At 58.2% G+C, this 15,912-nt stretch overlaps 2 protein-coding genes across 5 annotated transcripts in view; one reads left to right on the forward strand and one right to left on the reverse strand.

The window, feature by feature from the left end:
• The first annotated feature begins 1,457 nt into the window (after positions 1-1,457).
• SLC2A4RG (SLC2A4 regulator) lies at positions 1,458-8,359 on the forward strand. The gene is made up of 8 exons (XM_055814648.1): positions 1,458-1,659; positions 3,784-3,965; positions 5,256-5,365; positions 5,450-5,694; positions 6,299-6,399; positions 6,513-6,768; positions 6,905-6,984; positions 7,078-8,359. The coding sequence occupies exons 1-8, from the start codon at positions 1,534-1,536 to the stop codon at positions 7,187-7,189; spliced, it is 1,212 nt and encodes a 403-aa protein (XP_055670623.1). The 5' UTR covers positions 1,458-1,533; the 3' UTR covers positions 7,190-8,359.
• Positions 8,360-8,893: 534 nt separating this feature from the next.
• The window catches only part of ZBTB46 (zinc finger and BTB domain containing 46), a 59,545-nt gene continuing 52,526 nt past the window's right edge, over positions 8,894-15,912 (reverse strand). For all 4 annotated transcript variants that reach the window (XM_055813685.1, XM_027790164.2, XM_027790163.2 and 1 more), the window contains one exon: positions 8,894-14,057. In XM_055813685.1, coding sequence (XP_055669660.1) covers positions 13,671-14,057 — 387 coding nt within the window. In that variant the 3' untranslated portion in view covers positions 8,894-13,670. The remainder of the gene's footprint in view (positions 14,058-15,912) is intronic.

Raw genomic sequence — 15,912 nt, forward strand, 5'->3', positions numbered from 1 at the left:
CCCAGCATCCCAGCACCCCAGTACCCCATGCACCCCAGGCACACAGGGCACCTCATGCACCCCAGCATCCCATGCACCCTGTGCACCCCAGTACCTTATGCACCCAATGCAGCCAGGGCACCCTATGCACCCCAGTACCCCATGCACCCCACGCACCCAGGGCACCCTATGCACTCCAGTACCCCATGCATGCCAGGCACCAAGGGCACCCTATGCACCCCAGCACCCCCTGCACCCCAGTGCCTCATGCACCCAGTGCACCATGCACCCCAGTACCCCACGCACCCCTGTAACCCCTGCACCCCAGTATCCCACATACCCAGGGTACCCCCTGCACCCCAGTACCCCATGCACCCTGTACGCCCCAGTACCCCCTGCACCCCAGTACCCCCTACACCCCAGTACCCATGCACCCAGGGAACCTAGGGGCACCCTGTGCACCCTATGCACCCCGTGCACCCGCTACCCAATGCGCCCAGTGCACCCCAGTACCCCACGCACCGCAGTACCCCATACTCCCCATGCCCCCCAGTCCCCCAGTTTCCCCGAGCCAGCCCTGGTGGCAGTTGGCAGCATTCCCTGGTGCCGGGCAGGACCCCCCCTCCCCACGGGTTGGGGACCCCTTTCCCGCTGGGACCCGCCCCCCCACCGCGAGCTCCAGGCGCGCCCCCCCAGCAACCACCATGGCTTGTGGGCCGGGGGGCTGTGGCTGCCGGGGGGCTGTGGCTGCCGGGGGGGCAGTGGCTGCCGGGGAGCCCCGCAGGAGGCTTCCAGCGGCTCTAGAACTCGGGGGGGAACTTTGGGGGACCCCCGAAAGTTTTGGGGAGTGTAACTTTGCGTGGAGCCCTGCGACTTCGGGGGGTCGCCTGTAACGCCTCAGGAGCCCTATGATTCTCGGAGGGGAGGGGCAAATTTTGGGGACCCCCCCTCCCAAGTTATAACGCCCGAAGTTTTCACCCTGCAGCTTCGTGGGAGCCGCAGGAGTTCTGGGGGGCCTCCGGGCGCGGTAAGCCCCGTATTTTCGGGGGAGGGGCCCTTAATTCCGCTTTATGATAATAAAATCAGAACTTTTGGGGGCTACCCGGCAACTTTTGGGGACCCCCCCGGAGTTTGGCGGGAGGCGGAAGCGCCTTTAGCGGGGCCGCCCGTGGCTGGGGGAGTCCCGGGGTTAACGGGGTGGGGGCGGGGGTGGGGGTGGGGGGGAGGGGGGGGTGTTTTTTCGGGGGGCCCCGCGGGCCGCGCGCGGAGCGGCGGGAGGGCGGGGGCGCGCGAAGATGGCCGCTGCCGGCGGGGGCGTGTCGCGCTGTGGGCGTGTCTCAGACGGGGGCGTGGCGCGGCGGGGCTGAGTGACAGAGGGCGAGAACCAATACGAAGCGAGGAAAGCGGCGCTCTCGTTCCAACTTGAGGAGATTGACCAATAGCGTGGGGGCTAAGGGGCGTGGCCTGGCCGGCGCCGACACCGGGCCGCGCGCGGCGGAGCGCGCTCCCCCGCCGGGCCCGGCCCCGGCCGCCGCCGCCGCCGCTTCCCCCCGCATGGAGCCGCCGCGCCCGCCCGCGGTGCCGCTGCCCGTCGCCCGCCGCCGCCGCCGCGACCCGCCGCCGCCCCCTCCCCCCGAGCCCGGCGGCGGCGGTGACGGTGCTGGCGGGGCCGCCCCGAAGGTACCGGGGGCGGCGGCGGCGGCAACCGGGGTGGGAACCGGGGGAGGCGGGGGCGGTGACAGCTGACAGCGGCCCGCCCGAAACTTTCCCCGCTGCTAAAATGGCGCCGCTCGGGGAGAGAAACTTCGGGGGGGGGGAAGAGGCGGCGGGGGCGCGGGGGGGGACACACAACCCCCCCCCCCCCCGCGCCCCCGCCGCCTCCCCCACCCTCCCGGTGTGATCCGTCCGCCGGTGCCAACGCGCTTTGGGCCAGGCTGAAAAGGGGAGGGGGGCGTGGGGGGGGGGTGGGGGGAGGATCCTACTGAGTCCCATGGTAGGGATCTACTCCCTGGGCTCTCCCGCCGTGGTCCGGCCCGGGGGGGATCTGGCCGCAGCCGGGGGGGTCCGCTCCGTGCGGGGGATGCTCCTGCCTTGGAGCCACCCGCTCGTGCAAGGATTGGGTGATCCCAGGGTGTGTGTGGGGATCCCTCAGGATCTGCTCGGAGAGGGATCTGCTCAGCCCGCTCGTGAGCACTGCACCCTGCTTGGCAGAGCTGGGGGATGATTCCTGTTGGATCCCAGCAGGATCTGCTTGGGATCTGCTTGGAAGGAGCTGCAGGGTGATTCTTGCTGGATCCCAGCAGGATCTGCTTGGGATCTGCTTGGAAGGAGCAGCGGGGCGATTCCTGCTGGATCTCCTTGGGATCTGCTTGGAAGGAGCTGCAGGGTGATTCTTGCTGGATCCCAGCAGGATCTGCTTGGGATCTGCTTGGAAGGAGCTGTGGGGCGATTCCTGCTGGATCCTAGCAGGATCTGCTTGGAAAGAGCTGCAGGGCGATTCCTGCAGGATCTGCTTGGGATCTGCTTGGAAGGAGCTGCAGGGTGATTCCTGCAGGATCACAGCAGGATCTGCTTGGAAAGAGCTGCAGAGTGATTCCTGCAGGATCCCGGCAGGATCTGCTTGGAAGGAGCTGTGGGGTGATTGCTGCTGGGGATCTGCTGAGTGCCGGTGCATGGGCAGGCAGCGCTGCTGGCCCGGAGCAGAGCAGTCTGCTGCAGAGCTTAGGGGGATCCCTGGGGGATCCCAGCCTGACTCCGGGGGACCCACTGGGTATCTGCCTGGAGAGGGATCCGCTCAGTGCTGCCACACAGCTAGAGGACGGTGATCTCTTGGAGCAGACCCCATCCGCTCCCTGCTCTGCACAACTCCAAGAGGAAACCTGGTGGATCCCAGCCCTTTGGGATCTCCCAGGAATGTACCCTGGAGGGATCCGCTTGGTGCTGACAGTCACCCAATGGGCACGGCTGTCTTGAGGCAGCCCTGAGGAGCACGCAAAGTAGGCACCTTCCTTCATGAGGCTCAGGGCAGATCCCCACTGGATCTGAGCCCTGGGTGATCTGCCCAGGCACAGCTTGTGGAGGGATCCAGCTGGTGACCGAACTTGGCCAGCAAGTGCTGTGACTTGGGTCAGCCCTGTGGGAAGGGCTGCTCCCTGCTTCTTGGGGGATCCCCACAGAGCCCCAGCCCCAAGGAGATCACCTGATCACCAGGGCTCTTCCTGGAGCGGGATCCACTTGGTCCCAGCACTCAGTCAATGGGTGCTGCCATCTGCAATTGGCCTGGCAGGGCTGAGAGTTTGTTTGCTGGTCTGCATAGCTCTGTGGGGTGATCCTGGGCGATCTGCTCAGGGAGAGATCCGCTTGGTGCTGTCACGTGGCATGTGGGGTGCTGCCACCTTGGAGCCATGCTGCTGGAGGTTGTCAGGTGTTCTGGCTCTGTGGAGATCCCCGCTGGATCCTGACTGTGGCTCTGGGGATCTGCCTGGCAAGGGATCTGCTGGCTGCTGACACTCAGCCGGCGAGTGACAGCGCTGGGAGCAGCCTGGCCAGAGGACATTGGCTGCTCTCGCCTCTGCAGAGCACTGGGGAAATCCCCAGCTGGATCCCCACGTGACCTGGTGGGATCCACTGGGGATCTACCCCAGAGGGACCCACCGAGCAGCCGGCAGGGTCCCACGACAGCCCTGCCTGGAGGCGCTGATCCAGCTCCCCCGGCCTGCCTCCCCTCCCCTCCTTGTTCGGGGGGGCTATCCCCAGGGATCCACTGCTGAGGGGATCCCCCGGTGACGCGCTGTCTCTCCGCAGGCTGCTCTCCCCTGCGGCGGCCGGGGGCTGCCGGCGGGAGCCGAGGGCTGGCTGCCCGCGCCGGGGGAGCCGCTGCCGCGCCGGGAGCCGGCCAGCCAGGAGGCGATGCTGCGGGTGCTGGACGCCGGGCTGGAGCGGTGCCTGGCGCTGCACTCCCCCTACATCCCCGTGCCCCGGCACAGGTAGGCCCACGGTGGCGGGGGGGGGGGTGACGGCCGCCCCCGCGCTGAAACCTCCTGCAGCACCAGCCTCGCGTGGCGAGCGGCTGTTTTATCGCCGGCTGCGAGAGGAGGACTTTGGCCGCTGGGCCACGGCGCCGGGGGCTCCGGCTGTGGGCGGCCACCCCGTCCCGTCCCATCCCACCCTGTCCCATCTCATCCCATCCCACCCCGTCCCGTCCCATCCCACCCTGTCCCATCCCACCCTGTCCCGTCCCATCCCGTCCCGTCCCATCCCATCCCGTCCCATCCCACCCTGTCCCGTCCCATCCCGTCCCGTCCCATCCCATCCCGTCCCGTCCCATCCCATCCCGTCCCATCCCGTCCCATCCCGTCCCATCCCATCCCGTCCCATCCCATCCCGTCCCATCCCATCCCATCCCATCCCATCCCATCCCATCCCATCCCATCCCATCCCATCCTATCCCATCCCGTCCCGTCCCATCCCATCCCCTCCTGTCCTGTCCCATCCCATCCCGTCACCCCATGCCATCCTGTGCCATCCTGTCCCGTCCCGTCCCATCCCTGCGGCACCACGGGCGCTGCCCAGCCCCAGTGATGGAGCCACGTGCCGTGTACGAGCCCTCGAGGGCTCCGGCAGCGCTGCTGCCCACCAGCGCTGTATTTATCCGTCCCGTGGCACCAGAGGTTTGCAAAATGGCTCCTGCTGCTCCTGACCTCTTGCTCTTTTTTTTTTTTTAATTTAATCTTTTTTTATAGTTGGTCGGTTGTTTTTTTTTTTGCCCCCTTCAGGAAGTTGTTTGGCCCCGGCTGAGCAAACCCCGTGTTTCTCGGTGCTCGGGGCAGGATGCAGCTGCCGGTACCCCCCCAGTGCGGGGCTGCCCACGGGCGTGTAGGGTGTCTCGTCCCCCCCTGCCCCCCCCCCCCCCCCCCCCCGAGTGGTAAACACGGCGCGTTGGCTGCCTGCCTGCACTGCTGCCTGCACTGCTGCCTGCGCCACTGCCCGGCCGGGTTTCCAGTCTGGCTGCTGGGACGATGCCAGCTCAGCCCAGCAGCTCAGGGTGCTGGGGGGCACCCATGGGTGCCTTCGCAGGTGGTGGTGCCTCCAGCGCGGCATGGCCACCGTGACCCTATGCCCCCTGTGTGCCCCCTCCCCAAGTCAGCCCTGTGGGGAGTGCAGACCTGACTGCTGTGGGTAGGGGGTTCTGGCACCTCGGTGGGTGATGGGGAGGGGCAGAGGGTCCTGGGGGGCTGTTGGTCTCGCCGCAGCCCCTGTGTTGCTCCCGCCGGCAGGAAGCTCTCTGGCAAGGCAGGCATCGATGAGGTGATGGCGGCCACGGTGCTCACCAGCCTCTCCACCAGCCCGCTGGTGCTTGGTCACCCCCCGGCCACCCCCGCCCCAGGTGAGAGTGTGCCCTTGTCCCCCCCCATCCCTGGACACACATCCCACGGCAGGACCTGACCTTCCTCCTCCTCCTCCTCGCCAGAGCCCAGCGGCGAGGTCTGGAAGGAGGCACCTGCCATGTCCTCCAGCTGCAGCAGCAGCAGCAACACCAGCGGGGACTGGAGCTGGGACCCCCCTAGCGACCGCTCCACCCCCTCCACCCCGTCGCCCCCCCTCTCCAGCCACGTCCCCAGCACCTTCCTGCCTGCCCCACTGCCGGACGAGGGCCCTGATGAGCCTGACGGCACCCACTTCGTCTTTGGAGAGCCCATCCCGCGGAAGAGGAAGGTGGGATGAGGTTGGGGATGAGGCTGGGATAGTGAGGGTGGGGGTGAAGAGGAGGGTGATGTTGGGGAGGGTGATGATGGGAGGGATGAGAGCGAGGATGGGGATGAAGAGGAGGATGGGGTCAAGGAGGAGCATGGTGAGGATGGGGATGGAGGAGGGTGAGGATGGGGGTGAAGAGGAGGGTGAGGTCAGGGAGGGGGATAGTGAGGACAAGGGATGAAGAGGAGCATGAGGTTGGGGGTGGGGATGAGCTTGGGGATGAAGAGGAGGATGAGGTTGGGGATGGGGGTAGTGAGGACAGGGATGATGATGAGGATGGCGTGGATGGGGATGAGGTGGGGGATAGTGAGGATGAGGATGGGGATGATGACGGGGAAGAGGTTGGGGATGAAGAGGAGGGTGAGGATGGGGATGGGGATAGTGAGGACAGGGATGATGATGATGAGGATGGCGTTGGGCGTGGGGATGATGATGGGGATGAGGTTGGGGATAGTGAGGATGGGGATGGGGATGAGGTTGGGGGTGGGGAAGAAGAGGAGGGTGATGCTGGGGATGGGGATGACGCCGGGGCCGGGGCTGCCGGCCTGACGCCTCTCTCCGGCAGAACTCCACCAAGGTGATGTTCAAGTGCTTGTGGAAGAGCTGCGGCAAAGTCCTCAGCAGCTCCTCAGGGATGCAGAAGCACATCCGAACTGTGCACCTTGGGTAAGCGCATGGGGGTCCCCCCCGACACCCCCAGAGCCCCCCAGTGCCCCCTGCGGGGTCCTGCCTGGGGGGGCGGGGGGAGCCGCCCCAGCCGGACCCCACTCTCCCTGCAGCCGGAAAGCCGACCTTGAGCAGAGCGACGGTGAGGAGGACTTCTACTACACGGAGCTGGACGTGGACGTGGACTCACTAACAGACGGGCTCTCCAGCCTGACGCCCGTCTCACCCACCTCCTCGGTGCCGCCCGCCTTCCCTGGCCCCGAGGCGCAGGGGCCGCCGCTGCCGCTGCCCGAGCTGGCGCTGGGCTCCCCCCGCAGCCCCCCGGCCCCTCTCAGTCTCTGCCACGTCCACACTGACCACGCGTACCAGGTGAGGGGGGGCGGGGATGGAGGGGCTGCTGCTGCACCCCCCCCCATCACCACCACCCTGCAGCCTCCCCAGCCGCTCGGTGTCGGTTGCGGCGAGCCCTGACGCCGCAGCGGGGGCTGTGTCCTCTCTTTGGCAGGGCTGCCCGGCCCCCCACCGGCCACCAGTGCCCCCCACTGCGCCCGCCCCACCGCCACCCAAGCCGCCCGCCGTCCCCAGGTGAGCCACCACTGCCCGCGCCCCTGCCCTGGCCCTTCGCGTCCGTGTCCTGTGTCGTCGTGTCCCCCCCCGTGACGTGTCCCTCTGCCGCAGGAGGCCGCGGGGGGAGGCCAAGAAGTGCCGCAAGGTGTACGGCATGGAGAACCGGGAGATGTGGTGCACGGCGTGCCGCTGGAAGAAGGCCTGCCAGCGCTTCCTCGACTGACGCCGCCACCGCGGTGCTCCCTCCTTCTTGCACATTTTGCACTTGAGGTGCCTTCGCGCCCCCCCCCCGCCGCCCCGGGGCCCCCCCGGACTCAGGGAACGGCCCCCCCAAAAGCTTTATGCACACAGCCCCCTCCTCCTCCCTGCCACGGAGCTTGTGCCCCCCCCCCCCCCCTCCAGCCCCCTGGCCTTTTTATTCCCCTTTGAAAATAAGCTAAATCCAACCCCTCCAACCTTTCCCGGCACTGCGGCGGGGGGCTGGCGGGGGTGGCCAGCTGCTCCTGGACCCCCCCCTTCCCATGCCAGGTTGGGGACCCCCCCCGGGGCCGGGGGGCTGCCATTGCTCAAATAAGCTGTGCCTGCGGCCGGCGGGGGCTCGGCAAAGGGGGTGTCCGTTCCTGCCCCCCACCCGCTCCTGGGGGGCACCCCCAGTGCCCAGGGCACAGGTGGGCGCCTGCCCCCCCCCCTTACCCCCCTCCCAGGGGTTTTTTACTCTTTGTATCGTCGTTTCTCTCTATTTTTCGTATCGGGGGAGCAGCTGCTCCCGCCGGGGCGATGCTCCGGGAAGTGCCTGCAGGAACGCGCCCATTTGCACTAAGCCAAACTGCACAAAGAGGTTTCTTTTTTTTTTTTTCCTCTTTTTTTTCTTTTTTTTTTTTTTTTTTTTCCTTCGTGTGGTTTTTATTTTTTAAATAAAATATATGAAAATTCGTATTTTTAAATACTCCCTCCCAGGGCATGAGAACGCACTGGCTGCAGCGCTGCGGCTCTGCGATGCCTCCAGCCCTGGGGGGGTTTTAAGGGGCTTTATTCCCTTCAAACCCCCTTTCCAGCCACCCACCCCAACCCCTTTCTCCCCATTATTCCCATCACTTGCCTGCCCAGCCAGTGGCTCAGGACCGGGTTTGGCAGCCCGCCCCCACACCCCTCCCCATGGAGGGATGGGTGGGATGGGGACAGGGCTGCACCAGGGCAGGCACCCGCCTGGCAGGAGGGTTCCCTTCCTATCAGGGACCCCCCCCCTTGCAGGGGGTCGGACGGCTTCGGCCCCATGGGCTGGGCTGGTGCTGTGCCAGGCTGGGCCCCCGCTTGTCCCTGACACGGCGCCAACGGGGATGTGACGTGTCAGATCCAGAAGAAAAAAAAAATAAATATTTGGATTTTCTTTTTATTTTTATTTTTTTATTTGCCCCCAATTATTACGGTTCTTTACTTACGATGGGCTCTGCAGGGTGGGGAGCAGCCCCCAACCTGGTGCTGTCACCCCCCTCCTGAATCCCAAAGCCCCTGGGGATGGCATCATCTGTGCATCCCCCCAGGAGCTGGGCAAAAGGGATTAATTTAATTTCAAATAAAGCCCTAAAAATAAGAAATTCGCCCCCAATGCTCACACCCGGGGGGGGGGGGGGGGGGGGGGGAGGGGAAGGAGCCACAGGCACCTATTTGGGATGGGCAAAGGCAAAGGGGCATCACTGCAGCTGGGGTGTGCTGGGCTTCCCGCGGGGCGAGGGGGGTTTTGGGGTGCAGGGACCCCCCCGGCCGCCCCCCAGCACCCGGGAGTGTGGGGTGCTGGGCCCTGCAGCACCGCTGGGCTGCAGCTGGGTGGTGCCCACGGCCCCGCCATCGCCCCATCCCTCCGCCAGCAGCAGAGAAATAACAACACATTAAAACCCCAACAAAACCAAGCACCGACCTCCAGCCGGAATTGTAGCAGCAATTTCCCAATTTATTGAAACTGATTGATTTTTGCAAGTATGTCTAAGCTAAATCCCATCACAAAGTAATTCTAACCCAGAGGCAGCCGCGGAACTGGGAGAGCGACTAGAAAATAAGGTCATAGTTACCTGAACTACATTTACAGAAAATCAGTACAACACAGCCATGTTCTCCCACTGCCCTCTGGTTACATCTCCTCAACCTCCCCGAAATATTAAACACATCTTCAATACAAACACAGGTTTATAATAATTAATATAAAGTCAGTATAATATAGAATATTCCCAGCAAAAAAAATAATAATAGTCAACCGTCTTCAAACGCTGTCCTTTTTTTTTTTTTCTTGTTTAGCTTTATTTGTGTAGACAGGTTTAAAGCACGTTGAAAAATAAATATATATGAAAGCATACACACAGCACTCTTACTATGCAGAACTAAAAAAAAAAAAAAAAAAAAGGCAGAAATTCAAAACACAATATAGAATCTAAAAAATAAAAAGAACCATTAAGTATGGCTTTCTTAGGAGTTGCACATGTCACAGAATGAGCTAAAATAAGATTATCTTTCATAATATTGCAAAAAATTCCAGTTTTTGCATTATTTTCATGGAGTTTCTTTCCTAAAGGGCGATGTGCAAAACGGGAAGCTGGAGGTGGGGGTGCCAGGGGGCTCAGCCCCAGCGGCAGCCGGGCCACCTGGGGGGCGTGAGCCGAGCCCCTGCTCCAGCCCCTGGCCCCAACGCGCGCCAGCCCCCCAACAACGTGGCTTTCGCTTTGGAAAAGCGGAGTATTTAAAGGCATGAGTCGAGAGAAGAAACAACGGGCCCTAGCGCCAGGGCGGGTTTCCTTTCCTAAGAAAACTGCTCCCTGTGTAGTCCCAGCGCTGAGTTGGGATAAAAAGGAAAAGGAGCAGGACGGTGGCTCCGCCAACCTCCCCGCGACGCATCCCACTCCCACTGCCCCGCAAAGTCGCTCCCAGCTGTGGGGCTTTGGGGTGACCTTAAAACACACCAACCTGGGGACTTCATGACATTTAAATCACTTATTTTTTTTGGAACTAAACTGTTCCAAACGCACGAGCCTCGTTTGTCCCCTGTTTAAGGTACTGGCCAAACGCAAGGGCAGGGCAGGACCCCCATCCCGCGGGACATCTCCCGGAGGGAAGGGCAGGACGATGCCAGAGCACCCCATCCCGTGCAGGACAAGCACGGCTTGAAATGCTCTTTCTACTCCTGGCACTCTCTCGTGTGTCAAAAAAAAATAACAAGGACAACAAAGAAATTCCGGGAGGAACATTTACAAGTACATACAACGACTTAAAAAAATTAGTTGCAAGTTACCGAGACCAAGTGTATCAATTTTTTTCTTACCAATAAGGGAGTTATTTTCTTTAAACTAAATCTGTATATATATATATACACATACGTATATTTAGAAAAAATTAAAAAAAGGGAACCTCAGTGAAGTATACAAAGCCCTGAAGGGAAATACAAAGACGAGATGCTAGAGGTTACTCAAGCTAGCGCTGGACAGCACAGGCAAAATTACTGGGGGTTTGTTGGAATCTCAAAGAGCTGAAAAGTTTGCATAGGCAGTAGATCCCAGACGTGCCCGGAGAGGAGCCCGAGGGTTGCAGTTGCACAGAGCAACTAATGAAGTTTTATAAAGTTTCAGCATTTAAAAAAAAAAAAAAAAAAAAAGCCCAAATTCCTTTTTCGAACCCAAGCCTCACAAAGCATCCGCCGGAGCATGGAAATGTAAGGACTAATTCCTACATTTCTGAATCTGCACATCTCCATCAAAACAAAGCACTTCAAATATACATCAGGTGTTAGAATGACTTTATTTGGTATATATAGTGTATGTTAGTAATATGGAAGCATGTGCCAGATTATAATGGTAACATGGTGAAAGTTAGCTTCTACGTGGAGTTTCTGGTTTTCTCTCCTTTTTAATTTTAATTCTGCATCCTCAGCTCAAAGAGCTTCAGAGCAGCTCTGCCAGGAGGCACCTCCGAAAGCCACCTGCCCTACTGCCCACCCTCAAAAAGAAAGGAGAAAAAAAAGGAAAGGAAAAGAATATAAAATATTCCCAAAGGAATTTGCAAGGTAAAGCTAAGCACCCGGTCACTCTGATCACAAAACCCGAGTCACCCAAGGGTGAGGGCAGGGAGAAGCGAGGAAGAGGAGGGCTCGGAGTGATGCCTCCGCTCCCCCCGGGAGGGGTGGGCAGTGGGCGCATGCACCAGCGCCCGCGATGGGCGAGACGGAATGTCACCAAAACCCAGCGGCTGTGAAGGGGTCAGGTTTGGAAATTCTTTAAAATAGCTTTTTTTACATATAAAAAGCAAAGCTACAGATACCTGTTCAGTACTGTATCTATTTGTCTACACGCAACAGGTGATGCTGCAAGTTCAGGACCTCAGACACCCCCTCCCCCCTCCATATTTACAGGATAAATGACAATAAATACAAAGACCGTGCCCGGGGGAGCAGGTCGGGGCGGGGGGGGGGGGGGGGGGGGGCACCTTGCACCGGGACCCCCCAACTGCTACGGCTGCTGGGGAAATGACTGTATCAAGGTCCAATTGCACAACAGTGGGGTTCTGCCTTTTTCTGCATGGTAGGAGGGCTCTGCAAGGAGCCAAAACGCAGAATTAGATTTTTAGGATTAAAGTAAAGAGTTTCTGGGGGACCCTGCGCCTCTGTTCGGTATTTAAAGAGGGTCACCCACTCGCACCGGCTAGAAGCAACGAGCCTGACTGAGCCCAGGGGTCTGGCCCTGCCGAGCCCCGCGGAGGGGCTGAGGACCCGTGTGCCCCCCCACCGACACCGCAGGGGTCGGGAGCGGCCGGAGGCTCCAGTGAAGGGCATCGCCGGCGTGATGCGGGAGGGCGCAGGCAGGGAGATGCGGCCAGCGCTGGCGAGGGGCTGAGGCGCAGCAAAGGGGGTCGAACACCATAAACCCGGGATGCACCTTAAATCAGGGAACAAATGAGAACCGGCCGCCGGCGGTGCCAGGCCCACGGCTCCCCCCACACTCTGCCGCACCCCGGCACCGCACACCTTCAGTCCCTCCAGATTATTTGCTTTACTGGGGTTTATTGTACAAAATCCTTGTTCCTTGCTCCGCTGGGTGGAACCACGCTGCTGGCGAGGCCCCCCCTGCGCCGCACACCCCCCCGGAGCTCACCTGTCCCACCGCGGGGTAAATAGCACCTTTATCGTTTGGCTTTCTGGTAACGGGCAGGCGGCGGTGGCAGGTTTCAAGAAACCACCGTCACAGACAGCGTAGACAATTGCTCTACGGCAAGGGAAGAGCGAGGTCTTCAGCTTTTTTTTAATTATTATTCTTATTTTAAAAAAAGCACCAGAAGCAAAGAGGTGAAGGGTTAAAGAAGCTTCTACTCAGGAACGAGACAGTTCCAACGCACTTTGTTGCTGTTGTCATTCAGGTGTAGCTGGAAGAAGGCAACAGTGGCCGATATGAACAAGGAAAATCCAACTACCTGGAGCAGCCCCACAGAGCCAGTTAGGAGATACTGGGAGAAACCTGATTCTTAATTTTTTTTTTTTTTTTAAAAAAGGTTTATTCAAAAACGTACATGGAACCAGTGCAGCTACAGCTGAAGGTTTTCACCGTGAATTCAGTAGGGGTTACACCTACGAGTGATGCACGAAAAATTTTAAATTAGCAGGGAAGAACAATGTACCCAGCTGAATCCTGGCCCCAGCAAAGTCCACCGGGCAGGAGCAGCAAGATTTCCAGCCAGCTGGGGTCTCCTCAACCTGGCTTCTCACCCTTCCCAGTTCATCCTGCACTTTGCTAAATGCCTCCGTTCTGCTACGGTTTGCATATATTGACAAAAAAGGCAGCTGAGCAAAGGGAGGAAAGTGAAGGTGTTTGCAGAGAACAACGACAGGTAAAGAACTATCTGTCCCCATTACAGCAAAGGGCACTTCTAGGAGCACCCACACACACGTCCCTGCAACCGCGGATAACCAAGACTGGAAGACGGGACACGGGTAAGACGCCAGTAGGTCCAAGAAACGTCATAGTCTTTCTGTCTTTGATGGCAATTCTTTTGGAAGCTAAGTATCTAAGAAAACAATTTGTAAGGCTGTAATCTGACCTGCCTTTCGATCTATTTGGCTCCATAAAAAAGAATAAAAAAATCTCTTCAAATAACTTTGCAAAAGGCCTGTTATCATCAAGGGAAGCCCTCCAACACGCACATCAATTTGCTTTCACAACGTTAGCTTGTAATTCCACTGCTGCTGGGATTTTAGCACACAGACAAGGTGTTAAAAAAACCCAAAACAACAAAAACAAACCAACTAACAACCACAAAAAAAAAAACAAACCTGCTTCGGACACAAAAATCTCCCTGGCATTGGTTGAGGGTGGGAAGGTAGGAGGACTCGTGCTCCCCCAGCCCCCCCGCGGTGCAGCGCTCGCGCCCGCAGGGTCCCCCTTGCCCAGGTGCAGCCCGGCTGGTCCAGGGGGCGACCGCGATCCGGGCTTGTCCCGGAGGGAGAGGGGGGAAGGCGAAGTCAGTCGTGTCGAGGGAAGCGACACTGCTAAGACAGTATCTGAGTGGAACAGAGAAGGACTTGTTTAGAAAACACAAGAGTTATTTTGCACACATGGACGACAACAAGGCTATTTAGTTTTCCCAACATACTCCTTCCTCCCCCACCCTCCCTCCCCCTACAAATATCAGAGCGAAACAAAAACCAAAAAAAAAAAAAAAAAAAAAAAAAATCCCTAAGAAATCCAGGTAAAATCCTTGTCATTCTCCCCAGAGTTGTCCTGCTCCTGTGGAGAGTCGACATCTTTGTCATCATCTAAAATCACATCATCTTGTGACATGCCCACGTCATCCTTCCACTTGATGTCGTCGTCGTCTCCCATCTCCTCGTCTCCTTCCACTTTGATGTCATCTGGGTCTTCCATGTACTGCCCCTCCCCGGGGTAGCACTCGTCTGGAGACCCTTCCCCCCCGTTGTGGTCCAGGTGACCAGCGATGCCTCGCCCAGAGCAATCGGCACAAACTCCGTGGCGGCGAGAGCCATGCTTTATCCCCACACTGGCCGCAGACATGAACACTCGGTTGCACACTTTGCAGACGTATTTTTTATCTTTGCTGTGGACCTGGAAAAGAAGAATGATCAGAAAAGTTAATGCCCAGGGAGAAGGATGGAGAGCTGCAGGGAAGGACTCGCTCCCCCATCCTTTGCAAAGGCAAAACCACCGCAGCCTGCGACTGCAACCTGAGATTGTCGTGGGCTCTTGTCGTGAACTCAAACCCGCTGTGATTAATTACAAAATTAATCAGTAGAAAATCCTTTCAAGACTGCCTTTTGATTATCAAACTAGCAGTTTTGAGAGGAACTTGTATAATTTCATTTTTTCCTCCCCTTTTCATTTCTTCTGGGGTGCAACAGTTGCATTACTCTACCACCACGAGGAGGATCTTAAAAAGGAAGAAAAAACACCACCACCACCAAGCCCCAGTTCTCTTCAGACCAGAGCAAACCAACCCACGATCAAACTGCTGTTAACATCACGTTAATTCAGCCATCTCCCTCCTGATCCCACTGCTGCCAAGACCCAGAGTAGGAGCACTGTTAACGTACCCAATCTCTCTCAAGAAGTGCAGCTGAACGTACTTCTATAACCTTAATCCTGCCTACTCCAGTGGCTGAAAAATGGTTTGTCACAAGTGTTTCTGTTCTATAAATCACGCTGCAGCCTACGTCCAAGCATGCCAGGCACACAGAGGGAGCTATCGCACTTACAGAATAAGCTGCAAGTGGGAAAATGCTCTGCAGGATCCCAGAAATCACTCCCAAGATTCAAACTTCACTACACAATGAGCAAAATCACCTACTTTGAGAAGCACAAAACCGCCTCATCAGAGGTGAAATCTGTTGCTGGCTACTTCTGCCACATGTGGAAGGCAAGGAGCTCATCCAGAATGTTCACCTGCTCCTCTCTGAAAGGGAACAGCCAGCCAGTGCAGCCAGAGCTCCCCAATCCCACCACAAGGAGCCTCATCAGGTACTTTCATTTACATTATACATAAAGAATTTATATAAAATGCAGATATATATTCAATTTATATATAAAATAGTTCATTTGGAAGGACCTACAACAATCATCTAGCCCAACCACCTGACTACTTCAGGGCTGACCAATATTAAACATATATATATCTATATATAAAGAAAAATTTTGTGTGTATATATATATATTATACATTAATGCCACACAGGGACAGGCCAGGAGCTCGCGTTGCCCAGTCACTGGCACTGCTCAGCAGGAGATACCTGCAGAAGCAGAGGAGGATCCACCCTGTATGATGCTACGCAGTGGCCAGTGATCCAGGGTGGTCCTGAGCACGCTGCTTCATGCAGACCAGCAGCTACCACAGCCGCTGGGCACATATCGCCAGCACCTAATTATTTTACTTTTTTAATTATTTCTTTTCATGCTCCCAACAGGCTGTAGGGAAGGTTTTGCTGGTTAAACACGCCTTGCATGGAAAAGCCCTTCCTTTTATTTTAACCCAGCACCTGGAGAGGCCAGCTCCCTGCTCCTGCCTCAGCACAGGATCGCCTGCTCTCAGACAGGATCCTCCAAAAACCCCGCGCTCGTCGCTCATCCGAACAGCCAGCCAAGTTAACGGGATGTGGGATGAGGACAAACTGACCCGCCTCACCCCCTCAAGCCCTCGCTACCACATGATGCTCGCTCCGGCTCTGTGCCGCACCGGTCCCCACCGCGCTCAAAGCCCGCCAGCTCCTCTGATGTGCTCCGGCTTCAGGCTTCCCTGGCTCCAAGCTAGTCCCCGTGATGTAGTGTTCAACAGCATCAAGCAAAGCCATTATATTTATTTTTTTTTAAACTACATGTAAGCTTTTACAGAAGCAGTTGGGACATGGCTGTCAGTCAGGATCTATAGGTATAACAGGATCTATCGGTATCACTCATTTTTAACTGGTAG

Source organism: Falco peregrinus, chromosome 9, assembly GCF_023634155.1.
Source record: "Falco peregrinus isolate bFalPer1 chromosome 9, bFalPer1.pri, whole genome shotgun sequence".
In the NCBI taxonomy this organism is placed as follows: Eukaryota; Metazoa; Chordata; class Aves; order Falconiformes; family Falconidae; genus Falco; species Falco peregrinus.